This window comes from Lynx canadensis, chromosome E2, assembly GCF_007474595.2.
Source record: "Lynx canadensis isolate LIC74 chromosome E2, mLynCan4.pri.v2, whole genome shotgun sequence".
NCBI lineage: Eukaryota > Metazoa > Chordata > Mammalia > Carnivora > Felidae > Lynx > Lynx canadensis.
Genome location: NC_044317.1, coordinates 27,881,649 through 27,905,239, shown reverse-complemented (window position 1 = coordinate 27,905,239; position 23,591 = coordinate 27,881,649). Strand labels below are relative to the sequence as shown.

General features: G+C 57.1%; 1 protein-coding gene across 3 annotated transcripts in view; it reads left to right on the top strand.

The window, feature by feature from the left end:
- The first annotated feature begins 320 nt into the window (after positions 1–320).
- Positions 321–23,591, top strand: part of SLC12A3 (solute carrier family 12 member 3) — a 38,526-nt gene continuing 15,255 nt past the window's right edge. For 2 of the 3 annotated variants that reach the window (XM_030299054.1, XM_030299058.1), the window contains exons 1-21: positions 321–614; positions 1,051–1,197; positions 2,505–2,580; positions 3,521–3,616; positions 3,922–4,061; positions 4,403–4,513; positions 5,495–5,606; positions 5,807–5,937; positions 10,744–10,828; positions 11,795–11,949; positions 12,242–12,349; positions 13,020–13,143; positions 15,110–15,211; positions 16,111–16,266; positions 16,965–17,064; positions 17,773–17,884; positions 18,292–18,432; positions 19,573–19,679; positions 21,054–21,136; positions 22,170–22,259; positions 22,978–23,079. In XM_030299054.1, the coding sequence (XP_030154914.1) occupies positions 333–614; positions 1,051–1,197; positions 2,505–2,580; positions 3,521–3,616; positions 3,922–4,061; positions 4,403–4,513; positions 5,495–5,606; positions 5,807–5,937; positions 10,744–10,828; positions 11,795–11,949; positions 12,242–12,349; positions 13,020–13,143; positions 15,110–15,211; positions 16,111–16,266; positions 16,965–17,064; positions 17,773–17,884; positions 18,292–18,432; positions 19,573–19,679; positions 21,054–21,136; positions 22,170–22,259; positions 22,978–23,079 (2,560 nt within the window). In that variant the 5' untranslated portion in view covers positions 321–332. The remainder of the gene's footprint in view (positions 615–1,050; positions 1,198–2,504; positions 2,581–3,520; positions 3,617–3,921; positions 4,062–4,402; positions 4,514–5,494; positions 5,607–5,806; positions 5,938–10,743; positions 10,829–11,794; positions 11,950–12,241; positions 12,350–13,019; positions 13,144–15,109; positions 15,212–16,110; positions 16,267–16,964; positions 17,065–17,772; positions 17,885–18,291; positions 18,433–19,572; positions 19,680–21,053; positions 21,137–22,169; positions 22,260–22,977; positions 23,080–23,591) is intronic. The other variant, XM_030299056.1, reaches the window with a different exon arrangement.

Here is a 23,591-nt window from a genome sequence, read left to right as displayed (position 1 = left end):
AGGGTCCTGCAGACGTCCTCAGCTCTCAGACTCAGAAGAGCCTCTCGGGGACCCAGGGGCTGGATGTGTTTGCCCCTTTCCCGCTCTGCGTCTGGCTGTGGTCCAGCCCAGCCCTCCCAGTCCCAGGCCGGGCTGCTATCTCCGCGATCAGGTGGCGGGCAGGACAGCAGTGGGCACGTGCTCCACCTCCCACCCCGTCCAGGGACCCTGCTCGCCAGCCATGGGCGGTTTGGGCCAAACTCCCTGCCTCCTCCCCGCTGTGGGCCAGCCTATAAAGCCACCCAGCACATCCCCGCCGACCCTCGCCCCCTCCCCGGACACCCAGAGCCACCATGGCAGAGTTGCCAGGGTCAGAGATGCCGGGGGACCCCACGCTGTGCAGCGGGCGCTTCACCATCAGCACGCTGCTGGGGGGCGATGAGCCCCCGCCGCCGGCTGCCTACGACAGCAGCCACCCCAGCCACCTGACCCACGGCAGCACCTTCTACATGCGCACCTTCGGCTACAACACTATCGATGTGGTGCCCGCCTACGAGCACTATGCCAACAGCGCCCTGCCCGGAGAGCCCCGAAAGGTCCGGCCCACGCTGGCCCATCTGCACTCCTTCCTCAAGGTAAGCACCGTCTCAAAGACTGGCCACGGTCCTGCTGTGTGACCTTGACACGGGTGCTTAACTTCTCTGAGCCTTGGCTCTTGTGCCCCGGGGACAAACAAGTGTCTTCTTCATGGGTCAAGAGGCCTCAGTGAAATGTGAGCGTGGAAGCTATAGAGCTCGGGGCACATGTTGTAATGTTTATTGTCCGGGCACCGATGACCCAATCAAGCAATCGTAGCCTCCTAGAGAGGTAATGAGCCACGGCGGGTGGAGGTGCGTGAACAGAGGCTGCACGCACCTGAAAGAGGTAGGGAGGTGGGAATGAGGAAGGTCTGCAGCGGAGAGGAGGCTTGCTGGGTTTGCTGCCTGCGGGGCTGGACTGTGGAGGAGGCGAGATGGGTGGCTGGAGTGTCATGACCCCCGCCTGCCTGACCTGTGGCCTCTGGGCTTCCAGCAGGAAGGCAGCCATCTGCACGCCTTGGCCTTCGACAGCCGGCCCGGCCATGAGATGACTGACGGGCTGGTGGAGGACGAGACAGGCACCAACAGTGAGAAGAACCCTGGGGAGCCCGTGCGCTTTGGCTGGGTCAAGGGGGTGATGGTGAGTAGGGTGTGGGTGGGATGCCCAGGAATGGGAGTGCGAGACAGAGTTCCATCCAGGCTCAGCTCTGACTCTCAGATGTCAGTGGCCAGGGTAGACCCAAGGTCCAGCCTGGGCCTCAGAGATTTTCCCTGGTTTTGCGCTTCTCAACCCCCAGACTGATACCTTGCCCTAGGAAAGATCTGTGTATATTCACTTGTTCTATGGCCTTGGACAAGTTATTTAACCTGTCTGTGCCTCAGTTTCTTCATCTGTAAATGATGTGCGTTCAGTGAGTTAATAGACGGGAATTGCTTGGATCAATGCTTCCCCTGGAATTATTAGAAGACGTTGTTTTCCCCCACAGCCACCAGGGGGCAGCACGAAACACACAGTGTGCACGCATGTTTTTCTCATTCTCAGTGATGGGCAGGGGAAGGTTTCCTGTGGCCTAGAGCACCAGTAAGTCCTCAAACAGCAAAGAATCAAATGAACTTGGCTTTGCAAGGCATTATGGGACCTTACAGAGGGGATCACATGAGAGTTAGAAGAAGGCTTTGGTCCTGCTCTGGAAGGCGGGAGGCCGGGGTTCTGACCTCACTCTGACCAGCTGCCTACTGGCTGTGCCTCCGTTTCTCCATCTGAACTGTGAGCTCCCCTCTACCCCAGCAGCTCGTATATGGCGTCTGAATCTTCCTCCTGAGCTGTGGCAGCCAGAGCCTGGCGTGGCCCCGTTTGGTATCTCGGAGTGTATAGAGGGTCTTAGAGGTCTCCCTGCCTTGTAAACGCCACATGTTCCTGCCCCTCCCCAAGACGTGGCTGGGGCCCAAGACCACATCAGCACCCCCACCTCCATGGAATTTCAGTCTCAGCTGTGGCCTCTGGCTTTGCTTTAAATTTGGAAGCTGAAGTCACAGCGACCTGAGTGCTGTTTCTGCTTGTATGTGGGGCATTGGCTCAGCTGGCATTTGCTGAGCTGCCCCTGGATGCCAGGCCCTGGGCCAGCAGCTGGCCACTGGGGCCCCGGCTGGGGCTGCCGGACACAGGATCCCGGGCCGGGAGCCCGGTGAGGGGTGATTGTGCTTGCAGCCCATCCTCAGACCCCAGTGGGAGGGCAGAAAAGTGAGTCTCTGGGTACCCCCCCTCCCTGGGTGCCCCAGTGAGTTAGAGGGGCATTGAAGTAGGAACCCATTGCAGTGAGTAGAGCCAAGAAAGGACCCACGTGTCCCCTAGGCCGTGCCATGCCATGACTGGGGACAGAGACTTGTATGTTTTGCTATGGGGTATCCGGCCCCCCCAGGTGACCTCCGACCCCTCTCTCTTCCCAGATCCGTTGCATGCTCAATATCTGGGGCGTGATCCTCTACCTACGGCTCCCCTGGATTACAGCCCAGGCGGGCATCGGTGAGTGTCACCTCCTGGGGGAAGGGGAAGAGTGTGTCTGAGACCTTATCCTTCCAGGCCACAATCCTGAACTTGGGCTGCAGAGCCCGCAGGCTCCTGCAGTGACAGAGGACAGGGAGGTGTGGCAGGAGAGTCTGCAGTGGAGTCAACAGACCCGAGGACTCTCCCTGGCCCTGTTGGCCCTCAGACAATGTCCCTGAACCTCTCAGAGCCAATCTCTCCTGCATAGCATCCAGGTTAGGAACTTCTGCTCTGGACAGACACCAAGGTTCAGATGCTAGCTCTGATGCTGTGTGACCTTGGACAAGTTTCTTAACCTCCCTGAGCCTTGGTTTCCTCATCAGTAAACTGGGAGTGATAACGGTCCCTACCCACAGACCTATAATAGGGTTTCTATGATGCATGTAAAACACCATAGGATTTGGTACCCAAAGGTGTTCATCAAGTGGTAACTATTACTTTTTAAAAATTTTTTTTAATGTTTTATTTATTTTTGAGAGAGAGAGAGGAAGAGGCAGAGAGAGAGAGGGAGACACAGAATCTGAAACAGGCTCCAGTCTCTGAGCTATCAGCCCAGAGCCCCATACGGGGCTCAAACTCGTGAACCACGAGATCATAACCTGAGCCAGAGTCGGACACCCAACCGACTGAGCCACCCAGGTGTCCCTACATTACTTTTTATTACTAAAAGAGGGTACCTTCCCTTCCATACCTAATGATCCTTTATGTACTGGCTGTTCAGAATATACCAGGAGGTAGACAGAGACCCATTTTTCAGATGAGAAAACCAAGGCTCAGAGAAAACCAAGGCTCGGTGACTTAGGTGGCATGGCAAGCCAGCTGGCTAATTTAGGTTCCTCACATGGCTCCCCACCTGGGAAATGCCCCAGCTGAGTTTCCTGGTAATCACATCCCCTCCACCCCCACCCCCACCCCCCAGTCCTGACCTGGATCATCATCCTGCTCTCGGTCACGGTGACCTCCATCACGGGCCTCTCCATCTCGGCCATCTCTACCAACGGCAAGGTCAAGTCAGGTGGGTCCCACCCCACCCCGAAGGCCCTCCTCTTTCTTGTCGCTCACCCCCGTCTCCTCCCCGGGAATGGGTCTCCAAGCCACTCCCACCCACCCCACCCCCACCAAAACGGGGACTCCCCAGGCTGCTCCCTCTGGTTCCAGGTGAAGGCTTTGGGCACCCACAGATGGCCTCGGTTATCTCCTGTGCTATGGGCCCCGTGGGTCCCGTGGTTACCCTTTCCCAGCCTCGGCTTCTGCCTGCCCCAAGCCCACCCCAGCCAGCTGATCCTTTGGTTTCACGGATTCTGGCTCTGTCCTTAATAGGTGGCACCTACTTCCTCATCTCCCGGAGTCTCGGCCCAGAGCTCGGGGGCTCCATCGGCCTCATTTTCGCTTTTGCCAATGCTGTGGGCGTGGCCATGCACACCGTGGGCTTTGCAGAGACCGTGCGGGACCTGCTCCAGGTAAAGCTGGGGGCTGGACCCCAGGCAGAGGGAGCCCGGGGAAGCCTACCTCGCTCTCCCCTCCCCCGACCTGGGCCAGGCCTTCCTGCCCCTCTGCCCCACTTTGCCTGCCAGGCCGCTGTCTGCTCGCTGTGGGTGACTGGGTGATCTCATCACATAAAGACCATTCCCAGAAGTCCCCTTCAGGGAGGTGTGTTGCCTTTAGGGCCAAACTGTCCAGGCCGATACAGCACGACTGTGGATGTTCTGTGGGTGGGCGAGGTGGTTGTGTTTGTGCTTTGCTGAGAGGGCACCTGTGATGGAGGGGTGGGGTGTGCAGCCCGGCCTGTGCCCCGCCCTAGGAGTACGGCACGCCCATCGTGGACCCCATCAATGACATCCGCATCATCGGCGTGGTCACCGTCACCGTGCTGCTGGCCATCTCCCTGGCTGGCATGGAGTGGGAATCCAAGGTGAGGAGAGGATGTTGGGAGCGGTCAGGTGAAGAACGTGAGTCGTGAGGCCCCGGTCCTGGGCCCGGCCCTGCCTCTTCTCGCTGTATTAGCTGGGCTTTCGGCTCTGCTGTTGTGACAGGGACCCTGAGGGCGGGGCCTGGAGCAGGACCAGTGTGTTTCTCTCACCTGTAAAAGTCCGTGTGTGTGTGTGTGTGTGTGTGTGGCTCCCGGAGGCTCAGGCGCCCAGACCGTTTCTGTCCTGTGGCCGCTCCATCCCTGGGTGTGGCCTCCGTGCACCTGCTCCACGGCGGCCACCGCCACCATGTCCACAGTCCGCTCAGCAGGAAGGGGAGAGGGTGAAAAGGAGCGAATTCCCCTTCCTTTTCCTTTTCTGGCACCACCTGGAAGTTGCTCATGTTCCTCTACTTCCATTCCATCAACTAGAACTTGATCTCTCGGCCACACCTAAGCTGCAAGCAGGGCAGGGAGACGTGGTCCTCACGTGAATCTGTATCCAGCCAAAATTCAGAGGCTTGGCACCATGGGGCGAGGGCAGCAGAAATCGCGGGCGTCAGCGGGCAGACTGGCCAGATCTGCCACCGCCTGCCCTCTCTCCCCCTCCCTCCGGCTTCCGGCTCTGCGGCCTCCTTGCCGTTCTTTGAGTGTCCCAGGCTTGTGCCCCCAATTCTGCTGTCACTCATCCCCTCCTTTAGGACCCTTATAGATACCTTTGCAGGCCACTCTGCTCCATAGCCCCACCCACAGTCCCCATCACACCCTCGTTCTTACCCCAGAGTCGTGTTCCTTATTCACCAGCAAGACAAGCCAAGAGCTTTGCTATGTGGCCGACTCCCAGCACGGGACCTGCAGCATAATGGGTGATGAATGAATGAATGAATGAATGAGGACGGGATCATGGACAGGTTCTGACCTGCTGGGGCTCCCTGAGCAGGTAGGGCCAGGCCATCTGACCTCTAGGGTCCTTTACCCACCCCCCAGGCCCAGGTGCTTTTCTTCCTCGTCATCATGATCTCCTTTGCCAACTACTTAGTGGGGACGCTGATCCCCCCATCTGAGGACAAGGCCTCCAAAGGCTTCTTCAGCTACCGGGGTACGTGCAAGTTGGGGCCCCTGCCCATGGCTCTGGGGACAGGTACAGTCTGCCCACCGGTTGGGCCCATTCTGTGAGCATGAGGAAGATGAGACCCACCCCCCAACTCCCAGGGCCAGGAGCTGCCAGAGAGGAGCCTCCTGCCTGGCTGGCTGGGCCCAGCCTTCCAGGCATCCCTGATTCAGGCTTTGGTCTTCCAGCGGACATTTTTGTCCAGAACTTGGTACCCGACTGGCGGGGTGCAGAAGGCAGCTTCTTCGGGATGTTCTCCATCTTCTTTCCCTCGGCTACAGGCATCCTGGCAGGGGCCAACATCTCTGGGGACCTCAAGGTGAGCCAGACGCCCACCCCCCCCCCACCCCCGGCTTCCTGGCTGTGTCCCGCTGGGATCTCCCACTGGGCACTGAGCCTGGCACAGACACCATGGAGTCAGAGCTTCTAAAATCCAGTCCATTCCAACCCAACTCAACCCCAGTCAATCCAAACCAGGTCCATTCATTCTACTCAGTTCTGAGGTTTGTTGATTGGCACCAGCTATGCTCTAGGCCTGGAGGACTAATGACTAAAGTGGGCCAGTCTCCTCCCTGGTTCCCGGGAGTCAGCCTAAGGGGAAGACGGAGCCAGCTCGACCTTCCAAAGCTGCAGCTGGTTCATGCACATCTTGGCTGGGCTGACATCTTCCCAGGGCCCTCCACCTTCTTGATGTGGGCAGTTTCCTAGGCTCAGAGCTCAAGGTTCCAACCTGCCAACGCCATTGCTATGACCCCTGCCCCAGTCCCGAGGACCTGCTGCTGTCTGTCTCTCCTCCACATCTTTGCCTCTGCTGTGCTCTCTTCCTGGGATGCCCTACGCTTGTTTTTTTTAACCTTGAGAAGTTCTGTTTCTCTTTCAAATAACGCTTCCATCCTTAAATCTCTCCTGATCCTTCGTGGCTCTTGAGCATAAAGACATCGGGCCATTTACGTGTCTCTTCGCCCGTCCCGTTCTCTTGAGCTGGACAACTGGGGCCTGCCTCTATGTCCCGATTCCCAGCTAAGAGTCAGACAACATGCTTATTGAGTGGATAGAGGGTGAAACGTACCGGATGGGAGGCTTAGAGTGAAGTACAAACTGCTAGAAGGTGGGAGAGAAGGGCAGGCGGATGTTGGCAGGGGCTCCGGCAAAACCCTGGGTGGAGGTAGGGCTGAGGCTGGGCTTTGAAGGCCGTGGGGTCTTTGCCAGGGCAGGATCAAGGAGATAGATGGTGTGTATGTGGGGTGATCGGTGAGAGCCTGGCTCTGTGCTTGGAGCCCTTTCCCCCAGCCTCCAGTCCCACTCGAAAGGTGCTCCTTGATGCAGTTTTTTAATGTTTATTTATTTATTTTTGAGGGAGGGAGAGAGAGAGAGAGAGAGAGAGAGAGAGAGAGAATCCCAAGCGGGCTCCACACTGTCTGCACAGAGCCCAACACACGGCTCGAACCCACAAACTGTGACATCATGACCTGAGCCAAAACCAAGAGTCGGACTGAGCCACCAAAGCGCCCCTCCTTGATGCATTTTCTTAAACGACTTAAGAATTGTGCCTTGGGGACAGTCTCCACCCAGCCTGGCTCTAACTGGGTATGCCTGGGCGGTACCCAGCATGGCCTGGGAATCCCGGAGTGGCTGTGTTTGTCTGGTTCCTTTTCCTTTTCTGGGGAGCGGCCAGCAGAGGCCTGGTCTGCCTGTCCGCCCTGAGGTCCCTGCAGTGGCCAGTCTTGTGCTCAGACAGCCTGGTTCCCCTGCCAGCCCCGTTACAGATCATCGCAGCCTAGCGATTTATCCAGACACCTCGTCCAGCTTCTCGGGTGGCAGGCAGCTGTCCCGGACCCAGTAGTGGGGGGGGGGGGAAGGGGGTGCACCTCTACTCTGTCCTAAATGCCCTCAAGCCCCCAATCAGCCCTTCCCTCCTGCATCCAGCCCTCTGCCCATTTTGTGAGACAGTATGTCCTCAACGGGAGAGAAGCTTCCATTCATGGAGACTTTATGCAAGTCCCTTAAAACTTCCCTGGGCTTTAGTTTTGCCAACTGTAAAATGGGACTAACAGCCCACCGCCCCCTCCCCTTCACAGAGCAGGGAATAAGGATTCCATGTGCTAATTTATGTGATGTGCTTAGAACAGTGCCCAGCATGGAGAAAGTACTAATGGCTAGTAGTCAAGGTTGTGGTTATTTTTACTATGTGGCCGCTGGGTACATTATACTCAGGGGGCTCATGCCCTCATCACCCCCATGTTACAGAGGAACAAACCAAGCGCAGAGAGGGCTGGGGTGGCCCAGGACCACACACACAGGTGGCAGAGGAGCTGGAATGCAAGTTTCTAGAACAAAGAGGCCTCAGCGTCATCCTAAGTTTATCATTCAGCGGATATGTTTTGAGCACCTGCTTTGTGCCGGCGTCTTGTGGACACAGTGGGGAACAAAACAGGCACAAGTTCCTGTCCTCATGGAGCTGACATTCTCGTGAGAGAGACAAGGCACCGAAATATAAGGAGGATGTGGAGTGAGAGTGGCTTGTGGGTGGTGCTGGGGAGAGAAACGAAGCAGAGGGAGGGTAGGGAATCCCTGGGGGCGGGGGTGGAGGAGCTGGTACAAATTCGCACAAGGTGGCCGGAGACCTCAGAGAATGTGACATTTAAAGGGGTGACGTCAAGGGTGCCTGGGTGGCTCAGTCCGACTTCAGCTCAGGTCATGATCTCGCGGTCCGTGTGTTCGAGCCCCGCGTCGGGCTCTGTGCTGACAGATCTGAGCCTGGAGCCTGCTCCGGATTCTATGTGTGTGTCTCTCTCTGCCCCTCCCCTGCTTGTGCTCTGTCTGTCTCTCTCTCTCTCTCTCTCAAAAATAAACATTAAAAAAAAATTGTTTTTAAAGGGTGACATCAGAGTTACCATCATATTAATCCCTCACACCTCCCTGACCCTTTAGCACTGACAGAGCAATCTCGTGACCAGTGTCTCTTCACAATCAGCCTGTGCTATGGCTGAGGAAAGCTTTACTAGCTTAATTTTCTGATGGGGAGGCTGAGGCTGAGAGACAAGGGACTTCCAGGTGACAGCTGTGGGGTCTGTGCTGCATCTGTGGTCCCAGCGCGTGTCCCCGAGCACGACACAGTCCCCTCTCCTAACTGCTCACATTTGTGGGTGCTGGCTGCGTGCCACGTTGGGTTATCATCTCACAGATCGGGGTTCGGGGCATCCCTAGGCTCAGAGAGGTGAAGGGGCTTGTCCCAGCGCACATACCCCTGGGAAGAGACGGGCTGGGATGTGGGCTCGGATGTGCCTGACTTGTGAGCCGGGCTCAGAGATTTCAGGCCAAGATATAGGGGTAGGATGGAGGCCGGGTGTGCCCACCGCCCACGGCTGCTGTGACAAACTACCACAAACACAGGGGCTTAAAACAGACACTGGGGTGCCTGGCTGGCTCAGTCGGTTAAGCTTCTGACACTGGCTTGGGTCATGATCTCACAGTTCATGGGTTCCAGCCCCGTGTCGGGCTCTGTGCTGACTGCTCAGAGCCCGGAGCCTGCTTCGGATTCTGTGTCTCCCCCTCTCTCTGCCCCTCCCCTGCTCATGCTCTGTCTCTCAGAAACAAACAAACAGAAACCAAAAACAAGCAAACAAACAAAAAATCCCAGACGTTTATTCTTGCACAGTCTGGAAGCCAAAAGTTCAAAACAAAGGTGTTAAGGGCCACGTTCCCTCTGAAGGCCGTAGGGGAGAATCCTTCCTTTTTCTCCCAGCTTCTGGTGGCTCTGACATTCCTTGGCATGGGGCTGCCTCTCTCCAGTCTCTGCGGCTGTCTTCAGCCAGCCTTCTTCCCTCTGTGTGTCCCTCCCTCTTCTCACAGGAACACTAGTCATTGGATTTAAGGCCCACCCAACTGGGTATGACCTCATCTTAACTAACGACATTTGCAAAGACCTTATTTCCAAATACGGTCATAATCTGAGGTTCTGAGCGAACACGAATTTTTGGAGATACTGTTCAACCCACTGTAGGTGGGAGGGGAAGTGGAGGCGGTCCGTTGGCCTTGGGACCGGGGGAGTCTGTGTGTTGACCTAGTCAGGTCATCCTGGTACCCAAGGAAGAGCTGCCGGGCCCCCCAAAGCAGACACTGCAGCAGATCTGGAAGCTCCAGGTCCCCCAGCCTCGCTCCAGCAACGCATCTCTGCTTCCGCTTGGCTCTGGCCTGCCTCACCTTTCCTCCCACCCCAGGCCTTCAGAGCCACCTCAGCCGTCCCCTCTGCCGTGAGGGCCTCCGTGGTCGCTGCACCGTGTTGCTCTCCCTCCTTCCCCTTGTTCTCCAGCACACTTCAGGCTGTCCCGTGACAGGTGCCATCCGCCCTGTGTTGGCGGGACCTCCTTCCCTGGGGCACAGGGTCCTTAAGGGCGGGGTCCGGGGCTCGTTCATCACTGAGTGACCATCGATTCCAACTCAGGCTCCTGAGTGTCTGAGGCAGGGAACTGGTTGTTGCCAGCTTTGTCTGGACCTGCCTGTGACGCTGAACGGTGTCGCGGTCCCTCCAAGCTCTGTAATTTGTGGTTCTACCTGTCAGCTGTGGGAAAGCTGGGGAGGTGCACGGATGTCCTTCCCAGTGCCCGCGTGGCCTGCCCCCGGGGCTGGGGTCTACACCTGGCGGGGGGACCCTGCTGTAAGGGTCCCTACCAGTGTTGCACCACTCAGCACCAGCCCCCCCAGGCCTGAGGCTGCGGACTTGGTGTGGTCAGGACAGAGCCGCCCCTGGCTCAGCCGGCTGGGGCCTCCGCTCCGCTTCCTGGCCTCAGTTTCCCCACCAGCAGGGTAGGGACACCCTGGCCACTTCCAGTGCCCAGGAAGTTATGTTTGAGGAAGTGTCTGGAAGAGTGGAATACCCGATGTGTGCATGTGAAGATTTATTATTTCTGCTAGGAAAATGCCAGCAGAGAGTTTCTCCTCAGAGGAGAGTTTGGGGCTTGTCTTTATGTTAATTGCTGTGGAACCACACAAATCAATGGGTACCTGACGGTGATTCACACACGGCCAGCAGTTGCTGGCCCATCCGGGCCTCAGACAAGAGAAGGGCCTGACGGAGACCCAGAGGCTGCCTGATGCCTTCTCTCTCTTCCTCCCCCTCCCCCAGGACCCTGCTGTAGCCATTCCCAAGGGAACGCTCATGGCCATTTTCTGGACCACCGTCTCCTACCTGGCCATCTCCGCCACCATCGGTGAGTAGCCAGCCCAGACCGCCGGAAGGGTCACACGGGGCAGGGGGCTCAGCTCTCTAACAGGGAGAGCATGGTGACCGCAAGAAGTGGACCCTCAAACCTTCTTTTTGGGGACAACCGGTGGTGACCAGAACATCTTCGCGGGGGGGGGGGGGGATGGTCGTTTGTGGTGGGGATGGGGACGGTCAGACCAGGCTCCTCTGGTCCCTTCAAACCTGAGGTTACAGATTCAAGAGTGGGAAATTCCTAGAGGACAAACAATACTCTGACCCAAGGATGGGTAATAATAATAATGATGATGGTGGTGGTGGTGAAGACGACACTAACCGCTGACTCAACCACATGCCGGGCCCTTGACATGCCTCACCGCATTCAATCCAGGCACTGCCAACCCGCCATTTTACAGAGGAGAAAAGCAGGGCTCAGAGAGGTTAAGCGACCTGCCCAGGGTCACACAGCCACTGAGTGGTGGAGCCAGGTTTGAACCCAGGCCTGGGCTGTTGACCCTTGCCTCGCACTGAGATCCTCACAGGCGCTCTGGCTGCCCGCCACCCCCTTGTGAGGCGAGCCGCTCACGGATGGCCGAGGGACACGGCCCCGGTCACAGCCAGCCAGGTCTCTGCTTTAAGAAGGACATGGTGATCTTCACGGGTCACTGTAGGTCACCGCGCCACTGTAGAATGGCACCGACAACGAAAGCGATGGTCATACTTGCTTCCCAGGGTTGTTTCAAGCGCTTAGCGGAGCGCGTGGCACGTCGTGAGTGCCTCTGCATGTTCGCAGATTTCATTGCCGTCATCGTCATCGTCGTCATCATCCATTAGTAGTAGCACACGCTAAAGGGAGAGCTGGCCCCTCAAGCAGCCTCTCGCCCTGTGCAGAAGCGGCCAGTGTCTGGGGTGGGAGGAGAGGAGGAAGGAGGGAAGGGCGGGCGGGAGGCCTCCCCAAGCCCTGCTGCCCCTTCAGGCTCCTGCGTGGTTCGCGATGCCTCCGGGGTCCTGAATGCCACGGTGACCCCCGGCTCGGGCGCCTGCGAGGGGCTGGCCTGTGGCTACGGCTGGAACTTCACCGAGTGTGCCCACCAGCACAGCTGCCGCTATGGCCTCATCAACTACTACCAGGTACGCGCGGCCTCTGCCAGGGAGTCTGGCCCAGCAGACGCGGGGAAGGACCAGACAGAGGCTGGAACGGGCTGGGACACACGTGGTTTGGGGGGCTGGGTCCCGGGCGCGGGGGAAAGAGGTTCAGGCTCAGGTGGGGGGCCCCTGGGCCCAGTCCCTGACTCGGTGGGCACTGGGATCTCCAGGCGAGGAGTGTGGACTCGGGGGCCTCAGGACCCAGCCCCCGCCTGAGGCGAGGACTCCGGGCGTGAGGGGCCCCACCATGAGGGGCCCGAACCCCATGTCCTTGCAGACCATGAGCATGGTGTCGGGCTTCGCGCCCCTGATCACGGCCGGCATCTTTGGGGCCACGCTCTCCTCCGCCCTGGCCTGCCTCGTCTCCGCCGCCAAGGTCTTCCAGGTGAGGCTGTGGAACGGGGCCGCGAGTGTCAGAAGGTGACCCCAGGTGACCCCTACAGAGGCCTAGAGGTATCATGGGACGGGACGTCTAGACTTAAGGAGAAAGGGGGCTAGAGAGCAAACCCACAGGAAGCGGCCCCCGTCCCACGGTGTGCTGCAAAGAGCACCCGCATTTCCCTCCCACAGTCTCCCTTGTGCAGCCTGGCGCCCTGCCTGCAATTTCTCTGACCCAGTCTCACCCCCACGCGGGCCACCCCCTCTCTTTGCCCCCTTGCTAGCTCCCTGGTGACGTGGGGGTGGGCAGGGAGATGACTCCCTTTTAAGAGACAGGGGGCGCCTGGGTGGTTCGGTCAGGTAAGCGTCTGACTTCGGCTCAGGTCACGATCTCACGGTTGGTGCGTGAGTTCGAGCCCCATGTCGGGCTCTGTGCTGACAGCTCAGAGCCTGGAGCCTGCTTCAGATTCTGTGTCTCCTTCTCTCCCGGTCCTTCCCCCATTCATGCTCTCTCAAAAATAAATGTTTAAAAAAGAGAGACAGAGAGAGAGAAGACAGGACCCAGACTGGGGCAAGTAGTCTGCTGAGGTGGAGGGAGGAAGCAGGGCCAGCTGGGGCTGCAAGGGAGGGGAGGGGGGCTCCCAGCCTGGGGTGAGCACGTCTTCCTGTGCCCACAGTGCCTGTGCGAGGACCAGCTGTACCCACTGATCGGCTTCTTCGGCAAGGGCTACGGCAAGAACAAGGAGCCCGTGCGTGGCTACCTGCTGGCCTACGCCATCGCCGTGGCCTTCATCATCATCGGTGAGAGGCTGCCAGGGCGCAGAGGCTTGTGACCGCCGGCAGGGCTCCTCTCTGTGCTGCTCACCTTGGCACCCAGCACCCAGCCAGGCCTGGCAGGGAGTGGGCACTCGTGGAATAACTCTTGAGCGAGGCCCTCTCTGGGAGAAGACTCGGGAGGGTCATGCGGTGCCCGCCCCTCCCCCGCCTCCAGACAGGGTGGCTCCCACACCACACCAGGCAGGTGGACCATTCGATTTCGTTAGAAGGGACCCTACCTTCTTTTCCTGCTTCTGTATTCCTGTGTCCTGGCAAGCTGCCCGCACCCCCCAGACACCAGGTCTGAATTAGCCCCCGGGACAACTTTGGAGCACAGGACAGCTCGTGGGAGCTGATACAAACAGCTCAGTCAGTATCTCTGTAGGTGTCTAAACTCATTTCTCCACCCTTGAGCTGCCAGCTCCCTTGGACTTCAAGATAGAAGATGCCCGAGGAGACAGATCCCAGTTAATCAGTTAGTTAGATGGACTTTCTTTTCTCTCTCTCTTTTTTTTTAGATTTTTAAAAAAATTTATATTCATTTTTGAGAGAGAGAGAGAGAACAATTGGAGAGGGGCAGAGAGAGGGGGAGACAGAGGATCCGAAGTGGGCTCAGTGCCGACAACAGAGCCCAAGGTGGGGCTCGAGCTCTCGAAGTGTGAGATCATGACCTGAGCTGAAGTTGGACGCTTAACCGACGGAGCCATCAGGCGACCCAGATTGTCTCTCTATCCTGGCTTTGCCATAAGCCAGCTGTATTGCTTTGGACACATCATTTTTACCTTCCTGAGCCTTGGTCTCATTTGCAGAATGGGAGAGAGAGTGCAGAAGAGGTGTGTCATAGATGGGCAGGAAGAGACCGGTGTGCACACGCATACACACACACATGCACACGCATGCATTCGTATACGCACACACTCCCCAGTACTTCCTGGTCTCCTTAACCGACGAGGCAGAACTCGCTAGAAGAAAGGTGGCCGCACCAAGCAAGGGCGGTGGCCACGCTACGGCACGCTGACCCTCCGGCCCCTGCTCTCTATGCAGGAGCAGGGTGGGGGGTTCGGCTGGTGGTCCCGTGGTCCTGCTACTCACGCCGGCATCCGCGATCCCTACCAATCTACTCACGTCCACTCAAGGGAACCTTTCCAGACACTGGCTGCTCTGGATCCTGAACCAGAGGAGGAGGCAGCAGGACCGCCCCCGGGGGATGGAAATGACTAGTCAGGCCTGGGCTTCCCCAGACACACCTCTGCTTCCTGCTCACCGTGCAGTGCCCCCCCCCCCCGCCCCCGACTCAGATTTGATGTCCTTTTATCTGGGCGGTTCTGATTGCACTTCAGACTGAGAACCATCATTTCAGATGCTCTGGGGCAGGGCTCTTGTGGCGGATTCAGTGGAATCGTGCACAGAGGCCCTGATGCGTAAGAGGTGCTTGTCTTGTTTTGGGATCCCCCAGAAGCAGGCCCTGAGACAAGGATACACATACACAAGTTTGTCTGGGGTTTCTCGGGGCAGTGGCAGTGGAGTGAGGCAGGGGAGGGAAGGAACTTGTTCTTGAGTGGGTTTCTACTGCGGGTGGAACTGTGTGTGTCTTATGGTCTCAGGGTTTCAGATAAAAGATCGTATAGGTCCCGTGTCTTCGGTCACGCTGTAAAGTATATTCCCTACTGTAATTTGTGTTACAAAAAAAAAATGTGACAGCCACTGTCCTTGTGATCCCGTAGCCTCTCCCCACTGCTCTCCATCCTCTTAAGAGCTGGCATTTTACGGTTAACGAAACATCGGCCCCTTGAGTGTCACAACACGATGGACCCATTTCACAGATGAGAAGGCCGAGACTCACTGAGCCTCTGTGGCCTGTCTGGAATCCCCCAACTGCAAGGGAGGGTGCCAGGTGGCTCCCTGGCTGGTTGCCCAACAGACTGTCCTCTCTCCCCTCGGGTCCTTGAAGCTGAGCTCAACACCATTGCCCCCATCATCTCCAACTTCTTCCTGTGCTCCTACGCCCTCATCAACTTCAGCTGTTTCCACGCCTCCATCACCAACTCGCCCGGTAAGCAGCCCCCTCCACCCTTCTGTGGGAGGAAGCACCTGGGGCGGGGGCATGGGTGGGGGAGCGGAAGGCGTGATGCAGGTGGGCAGACAAAAGTCACCTCCCAAATCAAAACCGATTCAAGGAACCATTGAAATCATCATCATAATAGCTATCCTTTCTCAAGCACGGACAGTGTCCCCTGTATGTGGATTCATACACTGTTTCCAGGGTGCAGAGATTTTTCTAGTGCCTTCCTGCACCAATCTTACAGGAGTCAGGAGTCTGACTCCCCAGAAGAGGAAGAGAATGGCCCAAAGTCACAGAGAGGGTTGCTGTAGGTTGTTTACTCCACAGCTCTTGGGGTGCCGCCTGTTTGCGTCATCGATTTCTATGTTTGTCCTGAAAAACTTCTAGCAGATGGCAGTAAAGAGTCTCGAGAAAACCTTTTTCTTCTTATTATTATTAGGCCCCAAATCCCCAGTGGGCTGGTCGCCAGGCCACCTTTGCCTTAGACTGGGGGCTGTGGTGCCCCACAGTCGTGCCGTGGGCAGCTGTCAGTAGTGGTGGGCCGGGCACGGCCCGGTGGCATGGAGCCCTGCAGAACCACATCCTTCCTCGTGCTCTCACCCCCTTGGCTCCCCGGGAGACACGGGAGCCGGTGCTGTTGCTGACGCGTGGCCGTATTTGGCCAGAGCTGGATGCCTCCTCCTTGGAGTAGCCTGACGTGGCCAAGTGCCAGCCGAGGCGGGCGGGCGGGCGGTCCTCCCTGGAGCCTCCAGGCCCAGCCCCAGGAGACCCGGGTGGTGGGCACAGCCCGGGATCCCGGCTCTGGGCTCTGCTGGTGTTGCCACCCAGGCCCTGCCCCAGCAGCACCGGCCCAGGAGGAGGCTCGAGTGTGACCTGTGTCCCCCGCCCAGGGTGGAGACCCTCGTTCCAATACTACAGCAAGTGGACGGCGCTGTTCGGGGCGGTCATCTCTGTGGTCATCATGTTCCTTCTCACCTGGTGGGCAGCCCTCATCGCCATCGGCGTCGTTCTCTTCCTCCTGCTCTACGTGATCTACAAGAAGCCAGGTGTGCGGTCTCAGGCTGCCCAGGGGCCCAGGGGCCCCTTCTCCCCCTGAGGGTGCCAAGCACGCCATCGTGCCCTTCGGCCCGGCTGGAGGGCCTGTGTCAGGCTCTGTGCTCTCAAGGGCCCTGCTCTGACCCTCCAGCCTCGTCCCTCCCAGTGGGGTGAGAAGCCTACGGGAAATGTGTCTGCTCAGAACCCACATCTCTGGGTCCGGACCACCCCCGCCGGCACCCAGGACCCAGGAATTGCCTGCCCAGGTCCATCCTCTTGAAAAGGCCGGCCTGCTGGTGTGCACACCCGGGACTGCGGGTGGCCAGGGGCTGGCTGACCGCAGGGCAGGTGGACACAGCGTGGTGCCCACATACGCGCGAGTGCGGATCCAGGGGTGACAGTGGTCTGGGGACAGGATGCAGCAATCCGGGAAGGCCTGGAATTCTAAATTTGAACCTGGTTTTCCAGGTCGTTGTCTGCTTGTCAAGGGAGGAGAATATTTTATAGAGTTTGATCCTATGAAGTATAACTTTTAAATATGTAGCCGTATGACAATGTGCAAACTCAGGAAGAGATCTGTAGGCTGTCCACCCACCAGCCAGCCCAGCTCCCGTGGTGCTCGATTCCTAAAGAAGGTCAACGTCCCCTCCCTTGGCACGTCTGGCTTCTCCCGGGGATTTCTAATCTTGTGCTCACCCCTCCTGCTCAGAGGTGAACTGGGGCTCCTCGGTTCAGGCCGGCTCCTACAACTTGGCCCTGAGCTACTCGGTGGGCCTCAACAAGGTGGAGGATCACATCAAGAACTACCGGTGAGCAAAGCCATGTCCCTGCTCTGGGAGGCTCCAGGCCAAGACCCGTGCCCCTGCCCCGGGGAAAACCCAGGGTGGGCGCGGTCCTTGCTCAGAGAGGGAACAGAGGTGGAGGAGAACCGCCCTGCGGGGAGGAGACGAGGTTGACGTGGCTCAGTGGGGACCAAGCAAGTGACCTCTCTGTACCTGAGTTTCCACAGCCGGATCTGCTCTTTGAAATGCAGAGGGCTCTAGAAGGGCGATGGGGTGTTGCCATCCCTGCCACAGGTGTCCGTCAGGCTATGACGAACCTCTCCTTAGAGGGAGACTCGGGTGTCCTGGACCCCTTCCCACCACACCTTAATAGCTAACAGTCAGCCATTAAGTACTTAACGTTGCATTGCTGCACAAAGTGCCATCCGCCGTCTCACCACAGCCCTCTGGGGTGTATGAAATTACCGCGGTCACTGATGAGAACACGGAGGCACAGAGAAATTACGTAGCTGGCCTACGGTCACACGGCTGAGGCGTGGCCAATTTTGGCTCCAGCTGAGTGTGGCAGCAGCCCTTGACCAGAGGCCGAGTCACCCACCCAGGTGACACAGAGATCTTGTAAATGCTATGCCTCCCCACTCCCAGTCTTTACGCTTCCCGGCACCTGCGTTTTGCACCCAGACCCCTGTGGGCTCTGTCCAGATGGCTCATGCCCTTTTCCCTTCCCCTCCTCAGCCCCCAGTGCCTGGTGCTCACGGGGCCCCCCAACTTCCGCCCGGCCCTGGTTGACTTTGTGGGCACCTTCACCCGGAACCTCAGCCTGATGGTCTGTGGCCACGTGCTCATTGTGAGTGGCCCCTGCAGGTGGGGTGGGCACGTACCCTTGGAGGAGCCCCTGGGCATGAAGTCCATACTTGGAAGGGTGGCAGGCAGCGTTGGGGGCCGTGGGGGACGGAAGGGCTGTGGAGAAGCAAAGCCTACCGGACCCTGCTGTGGGCCTGGTTCTCTCCCCTCCCCTGTTCTAGTCACCAGCTTCTCCCCACTGCCCTACCTCTCACCTCTTGCCTCCATTTTCCTCCCCCCACCCTGCTCCCTCCTCTTCTTTCCCTCCCCTAACTCCATATGGGAGAATGGGCACCTCTGGGTGTGGCTGAGCCCATGGGGCAGCCTCCAGGGAGGAGAGGGGCTGAATCTCATTCAGGCCAGAGGGTGAAGGAAGGAGCCCCTGAGGTCACCTGCTCCCCCCACTTGCAGGGACCCCACAAACAGAGGATGCCTGAGCTCCGGCTCATTGCCAATGGGCACACCAAGTGGCTGAACAAGAGGAAGATCAAGGCCTTCTACTCAGACGTCATTGCCGAGGACCTCCGTAGTGGTGTACAGATTCTCATGCAGGTGCCGTGGCTTTGGTGGGACAACCCGGAAGGCAGGATGTCCTAAGGGGCTAGTTGAAGCTCCTACTCCCACAGGAGTCTCCTACCTTCCTCACCTTTCCAGATATGCTAATTTGGGGCACTTTCTCGGGGTCCCCAGGGCCTAGGGGAAACTGACCTGGAAGTCTGTGGGGATGGTGGGAGCTTGAGCCGTCCTTGTTTTTCTTTTCTGATATAATTCACAGACAGCAAAGTGAAAAAGTATTAAGTGTATAGCCTGATAAATGTTTACGTAAGAAGATACCACCCAGCGGTATGATGCCACCGCTCAGACCAAGTTCCGGAATGTTCTACCAGGCCATTCATTTTACCGCTCAGGTTTCTCATCTGTAAAACGGGATAAAATAATAGGTGTTAATTCTGAGTCAACATTGGGAGTCCTTTCTAATAATTCTAAATATTTTTTACGATTTTTTAAAAAAGAACATATAGGGTCTTTTGGGGGGGTATGAAAATATTTTGAGAATAGATAGCAGTGATGTTGCACAACATTCTGAATATGTTAAATTCCACCAAATTCTATACCCTTTAAAATGGTTAATTTTGTGTTATGTAAATTTTACGTCAAAAAAATTTTTTTAACATTTTTATTTTTATTTATTTATTTATTTATTTATTCATTTATTTATTTATTTATTTATTTTACAGGGGAAAGCGCAAACGCAGTCCCCCACTACCACAAATTATGCAGTCGAGTTTCCCACATTTGGGGATTTTTTTTTTTTTTTTTTTTTTACATTTTTAAACACTGAAAAAAGAAATACAAAAGATGGGCAGGTGAGATGGCCTGGGGATACTCTAAAGCTTGACATCCAAATTCAAGTCACTTGTGACGAGGAATAATTTGCTGGAGAAGCAGGAACTGGAATAATCCAGAGCTAATGGGGACGGTGCGGTGATCGTAGCTTCTGGTTGTCACGTCACCTTTCTCGCAGGTGTGTCCAGACAGGCAGGACCCTGAACTGGCAGGATGGGATTTCTGAGCCCTCGCCACCTGGCAAAGAGGGCAGCGGGGGCTGAGAGAGCCCCACCCTCGTCACAGCACAGAGCCCCTGCGGGGCACGAGGCCTGGTCCCTCACCCCAACCCCCTACCCCTTGCAGGCCACAGGTCTCGGGAGAATGAAGCCCAACATTCTGGTGATTGGGTTCAAGAAGAACTGGCAGTCGGCTCACCCGGCCACAGTGGAGGACTACATTGGCATCCTGCAGTGAGTGAGGGCACGAGGGAGGCAGGGCCTGGGGTCTCTTGATTTGCGCCTTGGGAGTTTCCTGGGCCTTGGGAAGCAGTGGGTGTTAGAAGAAGGCGGTTCAAAGCTCAGGAAGAAACAGACCCACTGAGGGCTCGCCACTCTGGGGCACGGACACCAAGATGGGCAGGGGCAGGCAGGGAACACAGAGAAGGGGACCGGCCGGGTGTGGGACGATGGGGTGCGAGCTGGAGTGAGCAGCTGTCACTTGGCTGCAGCCAGCCGTGCCCAGGCAGAAATGTGGGCCTGGGCCCAGTGTTGCCCAGATCTTCTGGTTTTTCAGAGAAGTTGAAAATGTGGGTTTTTAGGTGAAAACCTTGTGCTCGCCTGTGGGCTACAGAAGGCCTCCAGGGAGGCGACCATGTGGGGACTCCCTGGGGACTTCAGGGTGAACTCTGAACCTTTTCTCCTTCAGCTCTTGCTGCGCAATGGCCAGCAAATGCCTGCCTGGGTTGCTTTTCTGTGTTGATGTGGCATAGAGAGGCAGTGTGTAGTAGCATTTCCAGAACAAAGGCTGAGCGCTGGGTCCCTGGGACCTGCTTCCGGGTCTGCTGTGAACCAGCTGCCTGACTCTGAGCCATGCACCTGAGCCACCACGGACACAGTCACAGCAGGAAGTGGTGGGATGTCTGTTCAGCACCCCACCCCCCAGCTTTGGCGCTCCAAGACCCCGAAATGCTGGGGCCTGAGAAGCCCCTGTCCCAGAGATGTGTAACTGAAAGAACCCACGGGGGCAATGCTTGGCTCATCAGATCAAGCCCTACTGGTGGTCTCCGGGGCCCTCTGTCAACCGGGCAGTAAATCCACTTCCGGGGTAGGAGTCTTCTAGACATTCCACATAGACAAGCTATTGGCTGCCTTCCTGAGCAAGGCCATTCCTGTGTCTGTGCCTGCCCTCAGGGTTCTGTCTCAGCCATTTGGCTCCAGACCCAGCTGGCCACTTCCTTAGCGTGCAGTCATGGGCAAGTTACTCCCCAAAACTCAAGTTTTGGATCTATAAGATGGGGCTAGCGATTCCCATGCCCACCTCTGTTGGCAGAGTTGTGCAGATTATCCAAATGTATCAGGAGGACAGAGCCTGCTTCAAAGACTGGCCTGACTTGGCTTCCCTCTGAGTACAGGGTTCACAGCATCCATAGTGCCACAGACCATAGAGCCAGAGGGGTCCTGGGGGGCTCTCCGGTTCCACTTGCGTGTCACGGAGAGGGGGAGATGAGGCCCAGAGAAGAGGGGCATGGTGGAAGGCAAGGCCAACTCTAGACATCTGGTCTCCTGGGGGCTGGGGGCTGAGGGCTGGGACCGAGAGGAACCTGACCCCACCTCTTCTCCTCCCAGCGATGCTTTTGATTTCAACTACGGTGTGTGTGTCATGAGGATGCGTGAGGGGCTCAACGTCTCGGAAGTGATGCAGGCACACAGTGAGTACACGCCCCACCTATTGGCATGCCTGTCAAAAGCCAGAACAGGAGCCCAGAAAGTTCTAGAACCCGATTTTTTTAAGTGGTAGAGGGAAGAGAGAGAGAGAAGCTAGTAAGGAATAAAAGCTCATATATTCATAAAAAGTTAGCTTTTAATGGCCTCTTAGAACTCATCAGGTTTCCAAATGAAGAAACTGAGGCCCAGAAAGGAGAAGTGATCAGCTCAAGGCCACACTTCCAGCTGGGTACAGAAATGAGACTGGAACTCAGGGCTCCCCAATCACTATCAGGGTTTTTGCAACCAGATGAGATAAAGAGGATCTAAGAGAAGAAAGAAAAAGAGGGAAGAAAGGAGAATGCCCAGATAAAGACACTGGAATATGAAAATACACAGAGAAAGGCCACGGAGACGGGACATCTCCAAGACCATCTTTGGGGCACCGAGGACGGATGTGTTTTACGTTTAGTCATGCGGGAATCTGCAGACCCTGAATTAGTCATATTTGCAGGGCTGAAAGAAATAATATATGGTCTAGAAAATAAGTGGGGGTGGCACAGGGGGAGCTGACAGGTACGGATGCTACAGTTCTGGCTGGTGGGGACCGGGGCGTGCTAACCCATGTCACCCTGTGCAGACAGCATGCCTAGCACACAGCGGCTGTGCAATGAATATTGATGCAACCAATATTTACAGAACAGCAGCCCATGCTCCTGACAGACATTGTGCTAGGCGCCAGGGGTACTGCAGGGGTAAAACAAAGTCTGCCCCTGGGAAGCTGCTGTTCCCATAGGAAGTGCAGTGGACCCACAAGTCATTTTAGACAGTGACGCCAACACAGGGCACGTGGTCCGAAAGGCCTCTCGGAGGAGGGGGACTTTCGCTGAGACGGGGAAATGCTCTGAGGGCTCCTGGCTCAGGGGCAGGGGCCAGGTCAGTGGAAGGTGAGGAGTCAGGACTTTCTAGTATAAGGGGGAGCCTGGAAGTGCCCTAGGCAAGGAGAGCCTGGGAACAAAACTGTCCCCTCTCTTGCAGTTAACCCAGTGTTTGACCCAGTGTTTGACCCAGCGGAGGACAGCAAAGAAGCCGGCACCAGCGGGGCCAGGCCATCTGTCTCAGGCACACGTCAGTCCACACCCCACTCAAGGCGCTCTCACCTCGTGGGGCAGCTAGTGGGGGGCCATGAGGGAAGCTGGTCAAGGGCAGGATGTGCTCGAGACCCTTGGGGATGGGTAACTGGGGGCCAGAGCAGGTGGGCTGGGGCAATATTCAACATCACAACCCTCTTTGGGAATTCAGTATCCTGACATTGTGAGGACCCACCCAGCTGGCTCTGCAGCCCACGTCCGACCCCTCCAAAGGCACCTGGCCACACTCAGATGTCAGGGAGGAGAGGAGTAGGCTTCTCCTTCAGTCCTTTCCCACTGATGCTCTGGGAGGCAGGGGAACAGCACAGGAGCTGGGGGCATCCGGTGGGCATTTGCGAGGGGCACAGGGTTGTTTTTAAGAGAATGGTCCCTGGTCTCCAATGCCCACCAGAATCCTGGGAGAGAGACGCTAGGAGCAAGGGAGGGGCACGTCCTAGCGCTGCATGTCTGGGACTGCCGCTCCTGGTCCACCTGCCTGACAATCGGGTATGAGGGTCTCACTGTCAGGAGAGCCACTGGTGGTGATCTGGGCCAGTCCCCACCATGCATGTCCTGAGCAGGGTGCTTCTGGCTGCTGTGTGCGTGGCCCGGGTGACAGCGAGCCCACCTCACGGGGCAGGTGGCTCTGTTTTCAGACAGACGCAGGCATTTGAATGTGCACTGCTCTGAGGTGACCTGCCCCTGTGCTCCTGCAGTGGACCCCGAGGCCCTGGTACGGGAGGAGCAGGCCAGCACCATCTTCCAGTCTGAGCAGGGCAAGAAGACCATAGATATCTACTGGCTATTTGACGACGGAGGTCAGTGCCCCCCTGGACGCCAGCTCTCCCCAAGGCTGTCTTCCCTACATGGCCTACCCTTCCTGGCCACTCTGGACAAGGTTCCTAGAGGGACCCCGGGGCCCAGAAAAGGGGAACAGGGGCCTTCGGGCTCACCTCTGGGCTTGGGGGAGCCTGGCCGGGCCCCTCTCTTGGCCCCCAGTGTTTCAGCTATAAAATGGAGCACTTTATAGGAGGAGCTGAGTTTGGCACGGGATGGAATGTTCAGACAAGCTGGGCCTTAGGAGCCACGGGCACCCGCCATAACTGGGGGAGATGGGCCAGTGCACAGAAAAGCTGTAGGAATGTTCTTCTGTTCCCGAAGAAATATACCCTCTCCCATTTTTCTTAAGATACATGCCTCTCAGCTTTATTATTCCATGTAGACAGAAATAGGGCCCCAGGTAGACAGAAAATATTCCCACTCCGGTAGTATGTATCCTGTTGGTGAAAGTTAATATAGAGAGAACGCTTACCCTTGCTTGACATTAAGT